This window comes from Acinonyx jubatus, chromosome D2, assembly GCF_027475565.1.
Source record: "Acinonyx jubatus isolate Ajub_Pintada_27869175 chromosome D2, VMU_Ajub_asm_v1.0, whole genome shotgun sequence".
Classification (NCBI taxonomy): domain Eukaryota; kingdom Metazoa; phylum Chordata; class Mammalia; order Carnivora; family Felidae; genus Acinonyx; species Acinonyx jubatus.
The window spans coordinates 38433606-38451515 of NC_069393.1; the positions used below are offsets into that span (position 1 = coordinate 38433606).

The 17910-nt window shown below is 42.2% G+C and overlaps 1 protein-coding gene across 1 annotated transcript; it reads left to right on the forward strand.

Annotated features, from left to right (window-relative positions):
- Positions 1–5624: 5624 nt before the first annotated feature.
- Positions 5625–16703, forward strand: LOC128312602 (cytoplasmic polyadenylated homeobox-like protein 2). The gene is made up of 3 exons (XM_053207190.1): positions 5625–5967; positions 12162–12364; positions 14492–16703. Exons 1-3 carry the CDS (start codon positions 5862–5864, stop codon positions 15032–15034), a joined length of 852 nt encoding a protein of 283 aa, XP_053063165.1. The 5' UTR covers positions 5625–5861; the 3' UTR covers positions 15035–16703.
- Positions 16704–17910: the final 1207 nt, after the last annotated feature.

Sequence of the window (17910 nt, forward strand, 5' to 3'; positions counted from 1 at the left end):
AAAACCCAAAATGCACAAAGCCAATTTGTTGAATCATCAGTTTGCAAAGTCACCAAATTTATGGAGTGTTGGCTTTATACTTTAATGGGGACAGTAAACAGCTTTGTCAGATATGTTTACTTTTGGTCATGGAGTAGCTTTTCCGTTTATGCTAATAGTTTGTGACTCTTTTAAGATGTCATTTCCTGTTTGTCAACCTTCAGAATTTTTACAGGATTTTTTAGCCATTTTCTCAGATAGTCTATTGTATTAGTTAGGGTTAGATATGGCTGTGAAAAAGCAAACTTATATTTTTGTTCCACAAATCCAGGTGTTGATTTCCAGGGCTGGTTTGGGGACTCCCATGGGACTCTTTAAACCTGTTCTCAGTTTACCCCCACTAAGCTTGTGGCTTTGTGGTCAACCCCTGCAGGTATCCTCACGCCTGTGTAAATGATTTTATTCTTTTTTGTGGAATAGTATTGCACACTGCACACAATTCAGCTGAGACCAACTTCTCATGTGCAACCAAGATTTCAGTATGGGGCACGGGATGGATGCAAGTGAAAATGCCTAATAATTTCCCTTTGAGCACATACCCTCAGAAAGAAAAATAAAAGACTATCACCTAGAGGCAAGTGCAATGTCTTTGTAAAAACACATTGTGGTTAATCTCTGCATAAAACAATTGTGGCACAGAGTAGGGACTCAGAAATATGTATGGAGTAGATGAATGAATGAAATACTCTGTTTCAAATATCTGTATAGAGGGGCACCTGAGTGGCTCAGTCACTTAAGTGTCCAAGTCTTGATTGCAGCTCAGGTCTTGATCTCAGGGTCGTAAGTTCAAGCCCTGTGTTGTGCTCCACAGTGTGGGTGAAGCCTACTTAAAAAAAAAATGTGTAGAAGGAAAATGTTAGTCACACCTTTGAAGTAAGCAAAGCAAAAACTAACCACTTGGGGGGCAATGAAGCTTAATTTTTAATATCACAAAAACAATGGAGCAAATGAATACAAAATTCATTGGATCCAAAAAGTGGAGGAAAGTTCCCAAAATTCTTGGGGTGGGGGGCCGGAGAACCCAGAGAAAAACACTTAAGGAAACAGGACTACAGAGCACCAAATTCTTTTTTTTTTTTTTAATTTTTTTTTTTTTCAACGTTTATTTATTTTTGGGACAGAGAGAGACAGAGCATGAACGGGGGAGGGGCAGAGACAGAGGGAGACACAGAATCGGAAACAGGCTCCAGGCTCTGAGCCATCAGCCCAGAGCCCGACGCGGGGCTCGAACTCGGACTGCGAGATCGTGACCTGGCTGAAGTCGGACGCTTAACCAACTGCGCCACCCAGGCGCCCCCAGAGCACCAAATTCTTAAACTCACCTATTCTTTCTTGTTGCCCTTTTCTTTTCCCTTTTAACCAGATGATCATTTTATTTATGTATTTATTTTTTAACGTTTATTTATTTTTGAGACAGAGAGAGACAGAGCATGAACGGGGGAGGGTCAGAGAGAGAGGGAGACACAGAATGTGAAACAGGCTCCAGGCTCTGAGCTGTCAACACAAAGCCCAACGCGGGGTTTGAACTCAGAGACCGCGAGATCATGACCTGAGCTGAAGTCGGACGCTTAACCGACTGAGCCACCCAGGCGCCCCAACCAGATGATCATTTTAATCAAACTGCCACACTAATCAGCTTGCTTTTGGCTAGTTTCTTTTACAGGTGCCTGAAATTTATTTTCCCAGCACCGGAGACACATCTATAGGCCAGGAAGGCAGAGAGCATCACAGTAGCCGGCCTGGCCTGGTTGGAGCTAAGAGTTTGCAGGAGGCCACGCAGTCTCCAAGGCAAGGCTGAAAGAAGTACCGGCTAGGTCGTCAAACCCCGGTTAGGCATTCTAGTAAGTTCTGACTTTTCCTTGTGGGTGATGATTGGGAGTTAAGTACTAAAAGCTCCCCTGAAGGCTGGTTTTCTGAGCACAGAAACTGTGTTTATGTGGAGCACGGCTGTATCACAAGGGCTCAATGCACAGGACCTGATGTATGTTGGGCTCTTACTGTTACGGGGTATTTTTAAAAAGTTTAAAGGACTCAGTGGGTATCCCTTGAAGCCAAGCTTATTATAAAGAATCTGGGGGTGCCTGGGTGGCTCAGTTGGTTAAGCAGCTGACTCCTGATTTTGGCTCAGGTCATGATCTCACGGGTCATGAGTTTGAGCCCTGCACAGGGCTCTGTGCTGACAGTGCAGAGCCTGCTTGGGATTCTCTCTCTCTTTCTCCCCCTCTCTCTCTTACCCTCCCCTGCTCATTCTCTCTCTCTCTCTCTCTCTCTCTCTCTCTCTCTCTCTCTCTCTCTCAAAATAAATAAATAAACTTTAAAAAAAAAGAATCTGAAGTCAGCGAGTTTTCAATAAAAACTAAAAAAAGATTGTCTAACAATGTTTGATAACTTAGGGAGGCAGATTAACCACAAGACTGGGCAATTTAGGGGCTGATTTGTTGAACTTTGCCAGTGATGTCTAAAAATGGAGTGGGAGCAGAGGCAACACCCACTGGAGGCAAGAAAGAATGTAAGGCAAGTAAAATAAGGATTGGAGGGGTCCGGTAAAAATGCTTTCAGGAAGCAGCTTGAGGGAGGACGCACCCAGTGTGAGTGCAAGGTACTGAGAGAAAATATGAAACAAAGACAGTTGAGCTGAACTTTGAATTACTGGGGGGAAAAACGCCAGAGATAATCAGGTCCAACCTTATTTTGGTTTGCTCTGCTCTCTTAGTCTCCAGACTTCTCCAGTGCTTCCAGCTCCCCCAAATATTGCCCTCGACTACCTCAGAGCATCTGCTACTGCCCAAACAGATTGGCAGAGACACCAATGCCTCTGATGCCAGTGGCCAGTATAGGACCCATCTACAGCCATAACTCACTGACGTGACTTCCTATGATTTCATCTGCAACTTCGAGTCTGTTCCTCCTGGTGATTTTTCTTCACTTTGGTTGGGGAGGCATGATCTATCTTGGGATCAAGTCAGAAATAAGGGCTCCCCTTCCACCGCAGCCTTAACTTGCACAATTAATATCAAATCCTTTTTTTTTTTTAAAGTAAGTTCTGTGCTGAACTCTGGGTCGTGAGGCTTGAACTCACAACCCTGAGATCAAGTTGCATGCTCTACCAACTGACCCAGCCAGGCACCCCTTAATTTGCCCAATAAAACCCTTACTTTCACCTACTTTATGTTTCTCTAGGGATTTTCTTATTTTTAGAGTTTGACCTATCTGTGCTTGTAAGTAATATATATCCACATTAAGCCACTACGATTTGAGATAATATATAAAAAATATGTTCTTTGGGCCTGCTACATAAATTTGTAGCAGTTTGGTTGAATAGAAAGGGGAACATGTAGACCCCTCTGAAGGTGGATGAAATCATCTGAAACAGCTGTCAAGCACATGTTATGTTTTCCATACTTAGAGCATAAAAAACTTTCTCCCACACATTTGGGAAGGTACAAAGTCCTACAGTTGTGTAGAAAACACCAGTGGTTTGCAGTGTCCTCAACTGTAAAATGGAGGTTTCAACTATCTCAAAGGATTGTTTTTTGTTTTTTTTTTAAATCTTTTTAAATGTTTATTTATTTAAAAAAATTTTTAAATGTTTTTTTTTTATTTTTGAGAGAGAGAGAGAGACAGAGCATGAGCTGGGGAGAGGAAGACAGAGAGGGGGATACAGAATCCGAAGCAGGCTCCAGGCTCTGAGCTGTCTGCACAGAGCCCAATGTGGGGCTTGAACCCATGAACTGCAAGATCATGACCTGAGCTGAGGTCAGACGCTCACCTGACTGAGCCACTCAGGCACCTCTCAAAGGATTGTTTTAAGGATAAGAGGAATTAGCAAATGATCTAATATCCATAATCTTTATTCAATATTGGTCTCTGGTCTCTCCTCCGTCTAATCTCAGTAGGCCTTAGTCAGGGATATATCAAGCAATGTGGATCATCTGTGAGCCATAGGGTGATAGTGACAAACATGAGGTCAGAGGTCAGCTGCCCCTGTCCGAGGCTCACTCTGTGGTCTAAATCTCTTTGCCCTCAGTGTCCTCAAGTCAAAGTGGGGAAAAAAATAATACCTACTTTGTCAGGGTATTATGGGGATTAAATAAAAGTTGATTTGGGGAGCCTGGGTGGCTCAGTTGGTTAAGGGTCTGACTTTGGCTCAGGTCATAATCTCACAGGTCATGCGTTCAAACCCCGAGCCAGGCTCCGGTGCTTACAGCTCAGAACCTGGAGCCTGCTTCGGATTCTCTGCCTCCGTCTCTCTCTGACCCTACCCCACTTGTCCTTTCTCTCTCTCTCTCAAAAAATAAATAAACAAACATTAAAAAAAAAAAAAGGTAGATTCAGTTTGTGCTTAGTAAACGGAAACCAGGTTTTGAAAAGGTGGATTTGGTGAAGTCATCAAGAGGCGTGTCTGGGGCGGGGCATGTCTGGACCAGGCGTGTCTGGAACTGGGCGTGTCAGGGGGGGGGGGCGTGTGAAAAAGGTGTGGCTAGGGTGGGCCCGTCAGGGGTATATTACTGCCGCTCCCGTACTCGGCACGCTATTACTCAGAAAGACCCTGGCTGGAAGGTTCCTTGAATTCCCAACTGGTGAGTTTCTTTAGTGGGAGGCAGCCTACCTGATGGACTGGTGTTTGTAGGGTCTGTGCTTTCATCTTTTAAAAGTGCGGGCCTATCGGCTCAGGTCACCGATGTGACCATCTATGGTTGCCGTACACTGGACTGGGGCAGTAGGACTTTCTGAGAGGCTCTGGTCTTTATTTATATTCTTATTTATTTATTAGATATATATTTTTAACGTTTATTTAGTTTTGAGAGAGAGAGAGAGAGGAGACACAGAATCCAAAGCAGGCTCCATGCTCTGAGCTGTCAGCGCGGAGCCCGACGCAGAGCTCCAACTCACCACCGGTGAGATCACGACCTGTACCGAAGGTGGAAGCTTAACCGACTGAGCCACCCAGGCACCCTATTTATTGACAGAATCCCGAGCAGGCTCTGCATATTTATTTTTTAGAGAGAGAGAGAGAGAGAGAGAGAGCAGGGGAGGGGTAGAGAGAGGAGAGACAGAATCCCGAGCAGGCTCCACGCCCAGCACAGAGCCCAACTTGGGGTTCCATCTTGTGAACCTTGACATCAGGACCCGAACTGAAATCAAGAGTTGGATGCTCAACTGACTGAGCCATCCAGGCACCCTGATTTCTTCTATTTTCGATATACAAAAGCATTTCAGGGTTCAGGGCATGGATGGGTTCCTGACCTAAGAGGGGCCATGTTGCTAGACAGTGCCCGCGGGGTGATCGGATCACCAGGCTCATCATACTCCTCTCTCGTCATTTTCATGTATGTTTAAAAGTTAACACGATAAAAAGTTAAAAATTCTTTTTCCCAAACCCAAAGAGCTGCCCTGGAAGAATTAAAGCAGCCCTGGGATTTTAGTTTTTCCTAGTTCACAAACGATTTATTTTGTGAAGTTCAACAATAATTTGTAACTTTCCAAGCCTGGGACATGGAAGAGATTTTGACGCTCCGGTTCTTTGAGAAAGTAGATTGAGGATACATGGGGGTTTTGGCTTTCATTTCGTTTTCTAGGTGAACCCTACTTGAGGTGAGAAGTCTCCGTGGTCTGCTCCTGCCTTGCCAGGAGTCTTTTTGCGTTGTATGCTAATGAGGGGTGTGTGAGTCATCTGTCAGAGGCCGCTCAACTACAAATTGGTGGGACCGAGCAGTCCACTGGTCCCATCGCCATCTCTGTCTCAGAGACCAGAGTGATCCCAGAGCAGTGGTGGCCCAGCTGAGTGCCTTCAGGAAGTCTTCCTTGAAACTGCTGTGGAAATGGCCTTCATCCCTGGGCCCGGAGAGCGGCCAAAGATGCAGAGTGTGGCCTGGGAGGACAGTAGCCCAATGGGCCGTCAGCCTCACAGCCAGGTTTTGAATACAGGTAGGTGGACTGCGGAGACAGGCTCCCAAGGGTCTATGATGATACAAAAGAATGTCTGCTGGCTTGCTATTTTTAGGTTGATTTGTTTTGAGAGAGAGCGTGGGTGGGGGAGGGGCAGAGAGACCGGGAGAGACAGAATCCCAAGCAGGCTCAGAGCTGTCTGTGCAGAGCCGTACTGCAGGGATCGATCTCAAAAAATAAAAATAAAAATCAAGAGTCTTGGATGTTTAACCGAATGAGCCAACCAGGCGCCCCAAGGGTGGGGGATTTTTATTCGATTTTAAATTAACTCCGCAGAGTGGGTGGGATAACGGCTGATTGTTATTATTTCTTTACTTTTAAGAGAAAGAGAGAGTGCACACGCGAGGGGGAGGGGCAGAGAGGGAGACAAAAGATCTGAAGCCCGGCTGGGTTCTGAGAGTGGAGAGCCTCCGAAGGAGGGCTCGAACTTATGACCAGTGACATCGTGACCTGAGCCAAAGTCGGTCACTTAACGACTGAGCCGCCTAGGCATCCCAGGACTGATTATTTGTTTGCTGTGTATTCCTGTATTATATTGAAAACGTACTTCAAAAAACACCAGAAACAACTAGCTTGACAGTAAAATGAGCTCCCGGGCTCCGGTGAACTTGGATAGGGTTAAGGTCGTGGGAATCCATCTGCCTCCTTCATCTGAGGCCCTAGGAGTTGCAGGGCCAACCACTGAATATCTGGCCTGAGGGCTAGATTTGACCTTCAGCCTCTGCCTCTTCCGTTCATGCCCTTGGGCAATGCACTTACTGTCTTCTAACTTCTAGTACTTCCCAAGGTAAAATATTAATAACTTCCCTAGCACCCTAAATAGGAATTATGACACTGGGGGCAAATAATTCTTGGGGGAGCACTGTCTCAAGGGGTGAAATGACATGCTCATGGTCACAAGAAAGTGGGAAAGGTTTGTCAGGGAGAGATCGATCTTACAAAAACTGGGGCTTCTTTCCCTAATTCCCTTCCAGCTCTTTCTGTGGATTATGGGACTGGGTTCAGCCCAGGTGAGATTAACAACATTGCTCAGGGTTGATTAGCTTCCAGTTTGTTCAGGGATCTCTCCATACTGTCCTAATCTTCACTGAGGAAACATTGATGGGAAACTAGAAGGAAATTACCATTTGTGTTTTCAAGAATTGCCTCGGCCACTGGATTTTCCCCCTATAGAATAGCTAATCTCATCTCCACACTTCTACAAGTGGAAGAATCTGGGTATTTCAGGTTGTGAGCTGTTCTCCCCGAGCAATCCCCTCACTGCAGACTGAGACTCTGAAGCTGTCTCTTTGCTTGCCAAGTGAGGAGGAGCTCTTTGGAGAGAAGCTTGGATTTGGAAATTCCAGGGTAATTTTTTTCCTTAAGCAGTCCTTAGTCTTTGTAGATTCTTGTGGGATTATTTCAGACCAGGTTAGAGAGGCCTGGGTCTTTTCCCACATTACTGAGCTGATATGGATAGGGACCCACAGCCAGGAATCAGCCTCCAGAATGCTCTGTTGTTGCCAGCCTTCCTCCCTCTCCTGGATCCAGTGAACTGTCATCTTTGGATTTGGATTACGGGTGGTCTGGAAGACAAAATGGTCAAGGATCCTGTACCGTCTGAGTTTCTGGGAGAAAAGGGTTCAGAGCCAACATTTACTGTGTTCTTAGTATGAACTGGGATTTATTCAAAATACTTTACCCGAATTATTCATCTAATTTTTTAATGGCTCCCTACCATAAATCCTCTTAGACCATGTGATCATGTGGAGAAATGGAGACTCAAAAGTCTGATAACCCAGCCGGCAGCAGTTGGGAAATCCCTAGAGCTAAGCCAATATTTGGAAATGTGTGGGGGCAATTTTTGGTTATTTCTATGACTAGAGGGAGCTATAGGCAACTTCGTAGGAGGGAGGCAGGGATTCCATGTGGCAGTTATGAGACAGTTTTTCACAAAGAATTGTCCCCGAATGCCAATGGCTTCTCTACTGAGAATTAGCCCTGCTCTCACTATGTGTGCCCTGTTTTCACCTGGGAAAGGAGAAACAACAAAAGTGAGAAGGAAGAAAAAAGGAACTTTCTGGTTAGTTCAGGAATTCAAAAGCAGAAACCTGGGGCTGACAGAAAGACTACGCCAAAAGTTTAAAGGGCACACGTTGGGCAGAGACAAACTAGGATGGAATTTTTCTTTTAAGGGTTTGATTTGCATTTCCCTAATAATTAGTAAGATTAAACATCTTTTCTAAAATTTTTTAATGTTTATTCATTTTTTGAGAGAGAGAGACAGACAGACAGACAGACTGTGAGCAGGGGAGGGGCAGAGAGAGGAGACAGAATCTGAAGAAGGCTCCAGGCTCTAAGCTGTCAGCACACTGCCCGAAGCTCGAACCCACGAACCACAAGATCACGACCTGAGAGCTGAAGTCGGATGCTTCACCGACTGAGCCACCCAGGCGCCCCTTAAACATCTTTTCATATGCTTGTAGCCATTTGTATATCTTTGGAGAATATTTATCCAAGTCCTTTGCCCATTTAGAAAATCATATTTGTTTTAATGTTGAGTTGCAGTTCTTTTTTTATCTTTTATTTTTTTAAGTTTATTTATTTTGAGAGAGAGTGAGCACAAGTAGGGGAGGGGCAGAGAGAGAAAGAATCCCAAACAAGCTCCATGCTGCACCGATGTGGGATCTCAAACTCAGGAACCAGATGATGATTCAAGAGTCAGATGCTTAACTGACTGAGCCACCCAGGTGACCTGAGTTGTGGGAGTTCTTTATATATTCTGGATATTAACCCTTTATTAGATATGATATGCAGATATCTTCTCCCATTCCTCAGGTTGCCTTTTCAATTTGTTATTGTGTCTTTTGATGCATAATTAAACATTTTGATATACTAGGACTTTTTTAATCTTGTTGCCTGTGCTTTTGATGTTCTAAGAAATAGAATACCCAATGTCATGAGATTTTGCCCTGTTTTCTTCTAGCAGTTTTATATTTTTAGATCTTTGGTCCATTTCTGAATTTTTGTATATGATGTAAGGTAAGCGTCCAACTTCATTTTTTTGCATGTGGATATCCAGTTTTCCCAACACAGTTTGTTGAAAAGACTGTCCCTTCCCTTTGAATGGTCTGGACACTCTTGTCAAAAATCATTTGACCATATATGTGAGGGTTTAGTTCTGGGCTCTATTCTATCCTGTTGGTCTACATGTCTGTCTTTATGCCAGAACCACACTGTTTTGATCACTGCAGCTTTGTTGTAAGTTTTGAAATCAGAAAGTGTGAGATGTCCAAATTGTTATTTTTCAGGGTTGTTTTGGCTCTTCAGGGTCTCCTGAGATACCAAATGAATCTTAGGATGAATTTTTCTATTTCTGCAAAATACGCCATTGGGATTTTGATAGGGATTGCATTGAATCTGTAAATCACTGGGTAGTATAGACATCCTAACAGTATTTAGTTTTCCAATCCATGAGCATAGATATCTTTCTATTTATTTGTATCTTCTTTAATTTCTTTCAGCAGTGTTTTATAATTTTCTGTGTATAGGTCTTTTACTTCCTTGGTTAGGTTTATTCATAACAATTTCATTCTTTTTAATTTTAGGTTTATTCATAACAATTTTGTTCTTTGTTTTTAATTTTAATTGTTTAAGTAATCTCTACATCCAAAGTGGGACTCGAACTTACAACCCTGAGATCAAGAGTCACACACTCTACCAACTTACAACTTATAACCCTCAGATCAAGAGCCAACCAGATGCCTTACAATTTTATTCTTTTGATCATGTTATAAATGGGATAGTTTAATTTTCGTTTCAGACTGTTCATTGTGTATAGAAATGCATTGGATTTTGCATGTTGATTTTTGTATCCCGCAACCTTCAGTTTGTTAATCAACAACAAACTTTTTTGGGGGTAGAATCTATAGCTTTTTCTACATATGAGATCATGTAATTTGTGAACAGACATCATTTACGGTGTCTTTCCTTGTCTGGATGACTTTTCTTTTTTTTACCCAATTGCTCTGGCTAGAATTTCCAGTACTATGTTGAATAGAAGTGGTGAAAGTGAGTATTCTTTCTTTGTTTCTTTGTGTTTTTTTTTTTTTTTTATAAGTTTATTTTGAGAGACAGCGTGCTCGAGTGGGGGTAGGGGCAAAGAGAATTCCACTGACAGTGCAGAGCCCAACACAGGGCTTGATCTCACGACCCTGAGATCATGACCTGAGCCAAAATCAAGAGTTGGCTGCTCAACCTGCTGAGCCACCCAGGCACCCCATGTTCTTAATCTTAGAGGATAATCTTAGAGGATAATCTTCCAGTCTTTCACCATTGAGAATTATGTTTGCTGTAGATTTTTTTCATAGGGCTTTTACTACGTGGAGATAGTTCCCATCTATTCCTGTGTTGTTGAGTGGTTTTTGGGTTTTTTTTTATCTTGAATGGGTGAATTTTGTCAAATGCTTTTTCGACATCTATTGAAAGGATCATATAGCATTTTTATCTTTTATTTTGTTAAGCTGGTGTATACTTGCATCCTTGGGATAAATCCCACTTGATCACGGTATATGATTCTTTTAACGTGCTGTTGGATTCACTTTGCTAATATTTTGAGTTTTTGCATTTATATGCATCAGGATATTGGCTTGTAGTTTTCTTTTTGCATAGTGTCTTTATCTGGCCTTGGTATCAAGGTAATGCTGGCCTTGTAAAAATAAGCTTAGGAGTGTTCCCTCTTCAATTTTTTGAAGAGTTTGAGAAGGGTTGTGGTTAATTCTTCTTAAATATGTTAGGTAGAATTCTCCAGTGAAACCATCTGGTCCTGGGTTTTTCTTTATTGGGAGGTTTTTGATTACTGATTATACTCTCCTTGTTTTCAGTCTGTTGAGACTTTTACTTTTCTTTTTTAAATAAGTGTAATCGACATACAATATTATGTTAATTTCAGGTGCAGATTTTCTTTTTCCTCGTGATTCAGTCTTGATGAGTTCCGTGTTTCCCAGAAATTTATCCATTGCTTCTGGGTTACCCAATTTGTTGGTGTTAGTGTTCTCTTATAATCCTTTTTATTTTATGGAATTAATTGTAGTGGCCTCATTTCTGATTTTTATTATGTTTTTTTAGTTATTCTAGGCAAAGATTTATCAATTTGGTTGATCGTTTAAAAAAAACAGCTATTAGTTTTGTTGATCTTTTCAATTTATTTTCTATTCTTTGCTTATCTCTACTCTCATCTTCATTAGATCTTTTGTCTTCTAAGTTTGGATTTAGTTTGTTCTTTTTCTAGTCTCTTGAGGTATAAAGTTAGATTGTTGGGGCGCCTGGGTGGCTCAGTCGGTTAATTGTCCTACTTCGGCTCAGGTCAGGTTATCGCGGTTTGTGTGTTCGAGCTCCACATTGGGCTCTATGCTGACAGCTCACAGCCTGGAGCCTGTTTAGGATTCTGTGTTTCCCCCTGTCTCTGCCCCTACCCTGCTCACACTCTGTGTCTCTCTGTCTCTCAATAAATAAATGTTAAAAAAAATTCATATAAAAAAATAAAGTTAGATTGTTGATTTGAGATCTTTTGTTTTTAATTTAATTTTTTCCTTTTAGAGAGAGAGTGTATGAGTGAGGGAGGGGCAGAGGGAGAGAGAGAGAGAGAGAGAGAGAGAGAGAGAGAGAGAGAGAGAGAATCTGAAGCATGCTCCAGGCTCTGAGCTGTCAGCACAGAGCCAGACTCGGGGCTCGAACTCACAAACCTTGAGATCATGACCTGAGCCAAAGTTGGTTGCTTAACTGACTGAGCCACCCAGGTGCCCCGATACTTTCTTTAACCTTCATTGCTCTTCCTCCACTCCACCTCATACATTGACATTGTTGGTTATCCACATGGGTGTGAGCTGATTCATTTTGTATTTCTTCAACTACTAATGAGGCTAACAATTTCTAATCTGTCTTTTCCTCTATAGCTATGACTCTTTGTTAGGAAGTCATTTGCTGAGGAAGTCATTCCATACCTTGACTCATAAATCTCATTTTCTCATTATAATTTTAAAGGCCTTTAACTCATTAGCAGTCTTATTATTATAAGTAGGCATGAGGTAAGGCTCTACTTTCCAACTATCTTATTTTATGAATGGTTAGCCAGTGAATAGTGTTGGTTTTTTTCCCCTCAGTATTCCCCAATGCTTTTGTCTTTCCATTTATAGGTTTTTCAGGATCTCAAGTCGAAGATGGTCATAACAAAGTAAAAGAAATGAAAGCAGGAAGAAGAAACGGAAAACCCAGACGTAAATTTACTAAGGATGAATTGCACGTACTTAATTACACATTTGAAGAGAATCCGTATCCTGATTTTACCATTCGAAAAACACTGGCTGAACAACTATATTGTCAAATATATGTAATTGACGTAAGTAAAATATTCAAAGTTTTCCATTTATGTCTTTTATAGACAATATGGAAAATGTAAAGAATTAAGAAAGAATTTAATAGCATTTCATCACCCGGGAAAAAGTGTTGACATCTGGGTCACTTTTCTTGTTCATTTCAATGTGGGTATGCATACGCTCTGTGTTTCATGGAAAAATAGACAATTGTGAAGCAGGTCTGGAAGCAGAGACCAGTTAAGAGCCTATTGCAATGATCTAGAATTGGGACAATGATGATTTGGACCAGGGTACTGGTTGTGGAAGTACAGAGAGCTGGAAAGCACTTCTGTTATTTTGAAGATGGGGCCGATAGTTTGTTAAGAGATCTCTGCATTCTGCCTCATTGCATATACATAAGGAGAGCTCCAAAATGTCGGCTTAAGCAAGTGGAAGATAAGAGTTGGCTTTAAGGTAAGGAAGGCCTGGGAATGGAGGTTTTATGCCAGAAACACTGGGAATTTCACTTTGGACATAAGACACATTTGGTATGCCAGTTAAACCTCCAGGAGGAGACAGTAAGTAAACAGTGGGATACACAGGTCTGAAGTGCAGGAGAAAGGGTTTGTCTTGATTGTGTCCCCCGACTTGGCACCATACCTCACAGCTTTCGTGGGTGCTTCATAACCATTTGCTGTGTGGACCCATATCTTGTTCAGGGAATCTCTGACGTTACTTTGGAAATGATTGGTGACAGCTGCATGAGATTATTAAAAAATTACGGTATTTTTTAAGACACACAATTAGGAAAATTGTCATTTCTCTTCTGTTACCGTCCATAGTTTGTGGATTTATTACTTGCTCGACAATTGGAAGACATAAGGAGCTTTGGAGGTAAAAGTATAGGCAAATATTATGGAAGTCATGATGGTACATTATCAAAGTTTGAACTGGAAACATTGCAAGGAAGATAAAAGGCCATGATTTCACACAAATAAATAGAAAAGGGATTGTTTCATAAGCAGATTCCTAACAGGAAGTTCACGCATATGGCCATTGAAATTACATTGCGTTGACTTGAGGTGCATGTGCTTGGAGAAAATGCCCGTGTGTGATCAGGAAGCCAGCACAGCTTACGGGAGGATGCTGGGAGGCTGTTACACTAGAGAAAGGGAGCACACTTGTTTTCAGTTGAGTCCTCATGAGATGATCTTCTGATTGGCCCTGTAACTTCTGACAAGTTAACTTTTGCAGCTTTGCTTTCTGTAAAATTATCTATGTTGTTCAGTTGTGAGAATGAGTATTTGGAGGTGTCAGATTCATTGTGCGTGGAGTTTTGTTTTTATGCAATCAATCGTGAGTGGATCAGAGGTCCTTTTAGCTTCAGTGCTACTAACGGCCTAAAGCATTCCTGAACTTGGAGACAGAGGAGACTCTAGGAGTGAGCAGATGGCAAAAGGCCCCCTCCCCCAGACACTATGACCCATGTTGCGTGACTGACTGACCTACAGCAGCCACGGCCTATTAGAATGGATTGTCCGAGAAAGGTACCATTTCCACCTCCCCCAAAGTCCTGGAGATTATGATTTGGCATGTATAACTATCCCCATTTTAGGGAGGGAAAAAAATGGGAGACTGAAGGTGCTAAAGGGAATACTTAGGGTTACAAAAAATAGGCAGTCACGTTATGAGTCAAGCTCTTATGGGCATTAGCCTTTGAAAATAATAAATTTCAGAACATAATTTAGAATACCTTGAGTTGAGAGTTCATTCTGGTGTGGCAGCTTGAGTAAAATTAAATTGTCGTGTGGGGAAAATTCATTGTGTTTAGGGAGCAGCTGGGAGAGAGTTCTGTCTAAATGCAGAGTAGGTTGTGAACAGGTCGGGGGAGATTTTGAAAGGCCTAGGTTTGCACGTACAGAAGGGCCCCTGTAGACGGTAACGGCCGTTGGGTTTTGGAATTGTGCACCACGTGACTCCTGTTGATCACACGTGCAGCCCCCGGAAAGACGGCCTTGATCTTCCATGTCTCACTTAAGGTCAGGAGGAAAGTCAGTGAGGATACTGAGGCGAGGCTTAACTACAACATTCTCTCCCACATTATGGAAATATATTGTGCAATGATACCAGATAAGTCAACTTGATAAATCACGAGTCTCTTTTCTCCTTAGAACTGGTTCCAGAACAAAAGAGCCCGACTGCCACTAAAAGAGAGACAGAGAATATTTGCTGCTAGAAAACTACGTCTGTTCCCTGTGCAGAGTCATTCACGTTTAAGCGTCCAGGACCCCCAGGCAGAATCTCCCAGGGCCACTGAGAAGACCTGCTTCTCTACCCAAGAGGCTCTTCCAGAAGGGGCTGGCTATTTTTTTCCAGGGACACAGCGGGCTCCCAGTCAACAGGTTGGCTCAGGGGACGCCGTGGTCCCAGGCATTGCAAAGGAACAGAGCTATGATTTGGAGTACCAAGGTGACACGGGAAGTAGGCTTTATCCTAACTATCCATTTTATAGCTATGACTCAGCAGTCTCTTTTCATCCTTCTACTTTTTCTGGGCAGTATTTGGAGAACTATGGGGCAGGGACAGGGGAAAGCTGGGAGTCAAAGGCCCACATCCTGCATCATGTTTGCGGTACACAGGGGGAGAGGCAGCAGCAGCAGCAGGCCTGTTGTCCTTATTCACTGTGTCAAGGACAGCAGCACAATGGTTACTGATGTCCTCAGTAGCAGCCTCAGGTTCAGAATTATCAAGACAAACCGTGTTCTAGGATCAGCTCCCGTGCCTGAATCCTGGGGATTTTGGATAGCAGATGGCCTCCCTTCAGTCAGAGCAGCAGGGTGGATGTTCTCAAACGAGTCAGGTCTCTGCTAATGCTGCTGGAGCAAAATAGGCTTTGGGATGAGGGGTCTGCAAAGGTCTGCTGCCAGGACCAAGAACGTAGCTCTAGAATATGGTTCTAAGCTTCAGAAAAAAACACCCATAGGTCATCCCATGGTCGTCCACACAGCAGCCCAAGGCAAAGGCCTCTCCAAAGCCTGCACATAAACACTGTCTGCAGGAAGGCCCCATGAGCTGTGGATTCCTTCTGGTAGGTCAGCAGTGTCCCCCCGCGCTCCACCCCTGACTGTGCATTTACAGTGCCTGGAGAACGCTGGGCTAGAGTATGGAGCATAAAACCAACAAACACAGGCAGAAGCCCACCATCAACGGCAGTTGCCAAACCCAGAGCAGTTTGCGCTTCAGAAGAAAGAGGCTCTTTGATGCACCTGCCCCAGTTAGTGTACCCTGCCCCTCAGAGACAAGAGATCCAACGAAAAGTACAAGGATGTGAAGGTCCTTCCCCTGCAGTAGCCTTTGGATGAGGCTAGCAAGGCTGCTACTGCCAAGCTCTCTCCCCCCGACAGAACCGGGGCAGCGGCCGTATGTCCTTGCTGGAACCCTGACTGCGAAGGACATCCTGATGACAGCAGCCTGGTCTCCTTGCATCCAAGAGGCAAACCCTTGGTTGAGACCATTTAAGGCAGGAACTTGCATCCGCGTGCGGTGGATGATCCTATACCTGAGCCGGTGAGCAGCCCTCACTGTCCCCCTTGGCTGAGAGCTGCTGCCTGGAAATCAGTCCAGAACGTGGATGTGCATCAGCAAGATGTCGCAAGATCTGAGAGTTCCTGGTGGAGCATCCAAATGCCATGGTGTTAACCAGAGTTTTTGAGGAAAAGCCTGGTGTCTATGAACCTCCGACTTTGAAATGGTTTTCATAATTTTGAGCTTTAGGATACAGAACCATTTCTCAAGTATTTCAGAGCTTTTTCTGTCGGTTTGGTATGCTTTCTCCTACACTGTATAATGTGTTTTACATATTTTAGATTTTAACCCAAATTGTGTCCTGCTGACTGCAAAATAAGGCGTGTGTCCTACATCTTTCCAAGGCAATATGGTATACAGATCGGCCTCATTTTGCAAATATTTCCCTTCTGTGACTACAGTAAGATTGAGAGTAGGAGGAGAAACAGCACTCTTAATGAGTTGAGTATGAGCATGATTTGCACAGTCACTTTGCACGACCACTAAGAATATTTATTAAAGTTGTAGATGTCTGGAAACTCTGCTACTGGATGTATCCTTTAAAAAAAACGTGTATGTACTTATAGAACAGAGCCCCAAATAAGAAATATCATGTACGGTAATAATCTAGCACAATTAAAAATAATGGATTAGGACTGTATAGTTGACAGTTCTGGTATACAATGTTCAGTGAAAAATCAAGTTGCCTAATTAGTTTTATAGTATGATATTTATAAGAATGAAATAAGAACTATAGCAGTAAATAATGTTGATTATTCTTGGATATACATACATATGCAGCAAAAACAAAAACATGGACTGGGTTTATATTAAATTATGGAGGGTTGCATTTGGGCAAGAAGGGAAAGGAAAGAATAACTTACATTATGAAGCATAGTTTCAGTATATGCAGGTGCATATAGTATATATATATATATATATATATATATATATATACTGTATATATATATAACTATATGTATATGTATATATATAGTTATATATATAGTGTATATATATATTTCAGTATATGCAGGTGCATACAGTATATATATATATACACTGATTTACAATAGTGAGGGGTGGCATCATTGTCTATATTTCCCCAATTCACATTCGGTATGGTATTTACTATATTATGTATTATCAATTTCTGCCAAAGGAGTTCGTTTACTTCTAATCGACTCAGTTTATTTCCTCCTCCTGTATAGATTTTGAAGTTTTTTTTCTTTTTTTAGATTTTGAAGTTTTAATTTTTTCCAATGATTTCCACAATATGATTTTTGATGCTATAGCCTGTAACATAAATGTAGTGATTTGGATACGTTTTTCTTCTATTAAAGAATGTTGTGTTCTTGGAATAACCCAATTAGTCATGATGTATCCTTATGTATTGCTGGGTTAGAGTTGCTAATATTTTGATTAGTATTAATCAAATTAATCATCAATGTTAATCATAATCATCTATGCTCATGAATGAAATGGCCTCTAATAATTTTCTTTACTGACACTATCTTTAAGGGCTTAGATCATGTTAAGCTAGTCTTGGAATTATGTATGCTAACTCTTACTATTCTCTAAAACCTTGTGTAAAAATTTATTCCTTCATTAAATGAATTTCCTAATGAATCTGTTTGTGCTGACGTTTTCTTTATGGGAAGAGTGTGGACTACTAATTCCATATTTAAATGATGATAGGACACCCATTTCTCCTTGCTATTTATGGCAAGGTGAAATTTTCCCAAAATATGTCCATCTCACCTGAATTCTGAAATTTATTGCCATAAAGTCATTGAAAATATCCCCTTTATGCCTAGAGCATATGTAGTAATGTATTTTGCATTTTACGATACATATCTGCACTTTATATTTTTTTTTTTCTTTAGAGGGTTTGGAAAGACCCAGGTAGTATTATGGGACCTTATTTCCCTGTGGATGGGACTTCTACAGGCCAAGGGTTGGGGGGGGGTTGCTAGGAATCGGGTTCGTGTGGGTTGAGGTCCCTGTGGACCAGGTCAGGAGCCTG